This window comes from Athene noctua, chromosome 19, assembly GCF_965140245.1.
Source record: "Athene noctua chromosome 19, bAthNoc1.hap1.1, whole genome shotgun sequence".
NCBI classification, from domain to species: domain Eukaryota; kingdom Metazoa; phylum Chordata; class Aves; order Strigiformes; family Strigidae; genus Athene; species Athene noctua.
The window spans coordinates 4,591,115-4,594,269 of NC_134055.1; the positions used below are offsets into that span (position 1 = coordinate 4,591,115).

At 53.9% G+C, this 3,155-nt stretch overlaps 1 protein-coding gene across 1 annotated transcript; it reads left to right on the top strand.

Annotated features, from left to right (window-relative positions):
• HASPIN (histone H3 associated protein kinase) lies at positions 1-2,913 on the top strand. The gene has a single exon (XM_074922863.1). It carries the CDS (start codon positions 68-70, stop codon positions 2,573-2,575), a length of 2,508 nt encoding a protein of 835 aa, XP_074778964.1. The 5' UTR covers positions 1-67; the 3' UTR covers positions 2,576-2,913.
• Positions 2,914-3,155: the final 242 nt, after the last annotated feature.

The following is a 3,155-nucleotide window of genomic DNA, read 5'->3' on the forward strand; positions in this document are numbered from 1 at the left end:
TTGAATCGCGGGCGGGCGCCGCCGCTCCCCGTTAGGCCGGGCCTGGCCCGGGGCGGCCGCCGCCGCCATGCCGCTCCAGCCACGCCTGCTCCGCACCTACTCGCGGCGCGGCGGGCACCTCCGCCCGCTGCCGCTGCCCGACCGATGGATTTCACCGCCCCAGGACCGTAAGCGGTTCTTCAGCTCGACCTCGACCGGCTCCAGCGCCACCTCCGCCGGCTCCAGCGCCCTCTCCCTCCCCTCGGACGACCCCGACTTCTCGCCTCCCGGCAAGCGCTACCGGCAGCCGCTGAGTAAACGCCCCTCCCGCCCCTGGCGCCTGCGGACCCGCGGCGCGGCGGCGAAGGAGAACCGGCCGCCGGGCCCCGCCTCCCCCCCGCCCTCCCCGCGCCGGTCCCGGTCCCGGTGCCGCGCCGCCGCCCGCCGGCAGGGCCCGCCCCGCGGGGCCGAGCGCCCGCTGCTGTGCAGCACCCCGCAGTGGGCCCCGCCGCGCCGCCGCCGCCAGGCGCCGCCGGCCGAGCTCAGCTCCCTGCTCCTGCTCAACACCACGGTGGAGGGCGGCTCGGGGCTCTACTCCCCGCCGCGCAGGGCCTCGGCCCGCAGCGCCCTCAGCGCCTTGGAGGCATCGCGGGGAGAGGCGGAGCAGCTCCCGCCCTCGCCCGGCGCTGACGGGGCGAGGGAAGAGGAGAGCGGTCGGGCCTGGCTGGAAGGCGGGAGGAGTGAGGCGAGCCCGGGGCTGCGACAGTCGGGCGGGGTTCCGCGGCCGTCGGGGCGGGGATCCTGCCGCGCACAAGCTCCCGTGTCCGCGCGTAGAGGCCCAACCCCTCCCCGGGCAGCGCCGCAGCCCTCGGCCCCGCCCGAGGCACCGTGCGGTGAGCTAAGGCCGGGTTCAACCCACTGTCAGAGAGGCAAAACCGAAAAGTTCCACCTTACCCCAGTGGTGGTCTTGGACCCTCAAGAAGTGGCGGTGTGGCTGGCAAGCGTGAAACTCAACAAAAAGGCAGATACTCAACCCCCCTGCCAGGAGCCAGTATCTCCTCCGGGACCTCAAAGAGTCTTGGAGAATAAATATGGAAAGGGCAGAGCTGTCCCTGGCGAGGGAAGCACCTGTAGGAGAGCCTGCATCAGCGGCTTCAGTGCCAGCCGCTGGGGGAGGCAAACGAGACTCCATCCAAAAAGGCACAAAACTAATAAGAGACAGCAGCAGCCTAATAACTCCCTCTTCCAATCACAGATGAGGCAAAAACGAATGAAGAGGGATGTTCTGGAGATGTCTGCAGATATAAGAGACTATGACTACTCCCTCCTCAATAGCCCCCATGCCTGGGGTAGACTTCGAGCATCTTTGTCCTTCCATAAGAAGAAGAAAGTTACCACCACAGAAGACAGTTCCTGCAACAGCATCCTTTGTACCCCCTCTGTGAAATCCCACCTTTCAGGACACCAAACAACCTTCTCTTCTGGTAAGGCTCAGTGCTGCACTTGGTCTGCTTCCTCCATGGTCCTGCTGGCTCCCATGAATTCCTGTTCTGCCCTGGAACTAATGCTTACAGATGCAGAGAAAGTTTTTGGAGAATGCCAGCAGGAGGGGCCTATCACTTTTGAGGAATGCATTCCTCTAGATAAGATGAAAAATTGCAAGAAAATTGGAGAAGGGGTGTTTGGAGAAGTCTTCCAGATCAACAGTGAGAGAGGACCTGTGGCCTTAAAAATAATTCCCATTGAGGGGACTGAAAGAGTAAATGGTGAAGCTCAGAAGAGCTTTGGAGAGATTCTGCCTGAGATAATAATTTCAAAAGAACTCAGTCTTCTGTCTGAAGAGTCTGTGAATAGCACTGTTGGGTTCATCAGCTTGTATTCTGTGCACTGTGTTCAAGGGGCCTATCCCAAGTATCTCCTGAAAGCCTGGGACAAATACCATGAAGTAACAGGATCAGAAAATGATCGGCCAGGCCTTTTTGGGGACGAGCAGCTCTTCATGGTTCTGGAGTTTGAATTTGGAGGCAGCGACTTGGAGAATATGAGAAAGAGCCTCAGTTCAGTGGCATCAGCAAAAAGCATTTTGCACCAGATCACTGCTTCCCTGGCTGTGGCAGAACAGGAACTGCACTTCGAGCACAGAGACTTGCACTGGGGGAACGTGCTGGTAAAGAAAACGGATGTAAGGGAGCTTAATTATGTGTTGAATGGGGCAACGCACACAATCCCCACTTCAGGGCTTCATGTCAACATCATAGATTATACCTTGTCACGGCTGGAAAAGGACGGGTTAACTGTGTTTTGTGACCTTTCCACTGATGAAGAACTGTTTCAAGGCACAGGGGACTACCAGTTTGATATCTACAGGCAAATGAAAGTGGAGAACTCCAACAACTGGACTGACTACCATCCACACAGCAACGTCCTCTGGCTGCACTACTTGTCAGATAAACTTTTGAAAGACATGGTCTACAGGAAAAAGGAATTGACTTCTTCCATGAGGAAAACAAAGCAGCAGCTCATTAAGTTCCATAAAGAAGTACTGACTTTTGAGTCTGCCAGTGAAGTTTTACAAAACAGCAGCCTCTTCCAGTGAGCAAGAGTGCAGGGTTTCCAAGGACTAAGTCACTGATACATAAAAAAACAGCAAAGGAGAAAGGCAGCATGATGTTTTTAAATGTTGGCACAACAAAAAAGTGTTATGATTGGTTAGCAGTGTGTATAACATGCTATCAAAAATTTCTAAAACACCTGAAAAAGTCTTCTCCTTTAAGATGTTTCCACATGTACTTTTTTTGAGGGGTGATGGGGCCAAGAAAGCTGAGTTGATGTTTGAGCAGAGGAGAAAAAGATTTCTTCAGGCTCAATTCATGTTTTGAATTCCACAGAAATCTTACCTTTTAGTCTTAGATTATTAAAAATTTTTTCTTACTATATTGTCTTTCTTACAAATTATTTTTTTAAAGAAAAATCCCACATGATTCTGGACGGTGAGGACAAAGGTAAATAGTCAGCTGGGAACAGAGAAGGGAAACACCAGCTTCTGACTTAGTTTTAAAACTGAACTTTTGTTCAGTTTGGCAAAATTTGTACCTGGAATGATGCTATAAAATGTAAATACATAAAGTTTCTGTAGTGTAGGTTTTAAAACCACTGTAATCTGCAGTAATATGGGG

Excerpts from the sequence above, each read along its gene's own strand:
- HASPIN (XM_074922863.1), top strand. The coding sequence starts at position 68 with ATGCCGCTCCAGCCACGCCTGCTCCGCACCTACTCGCGGCGCGGCGGG.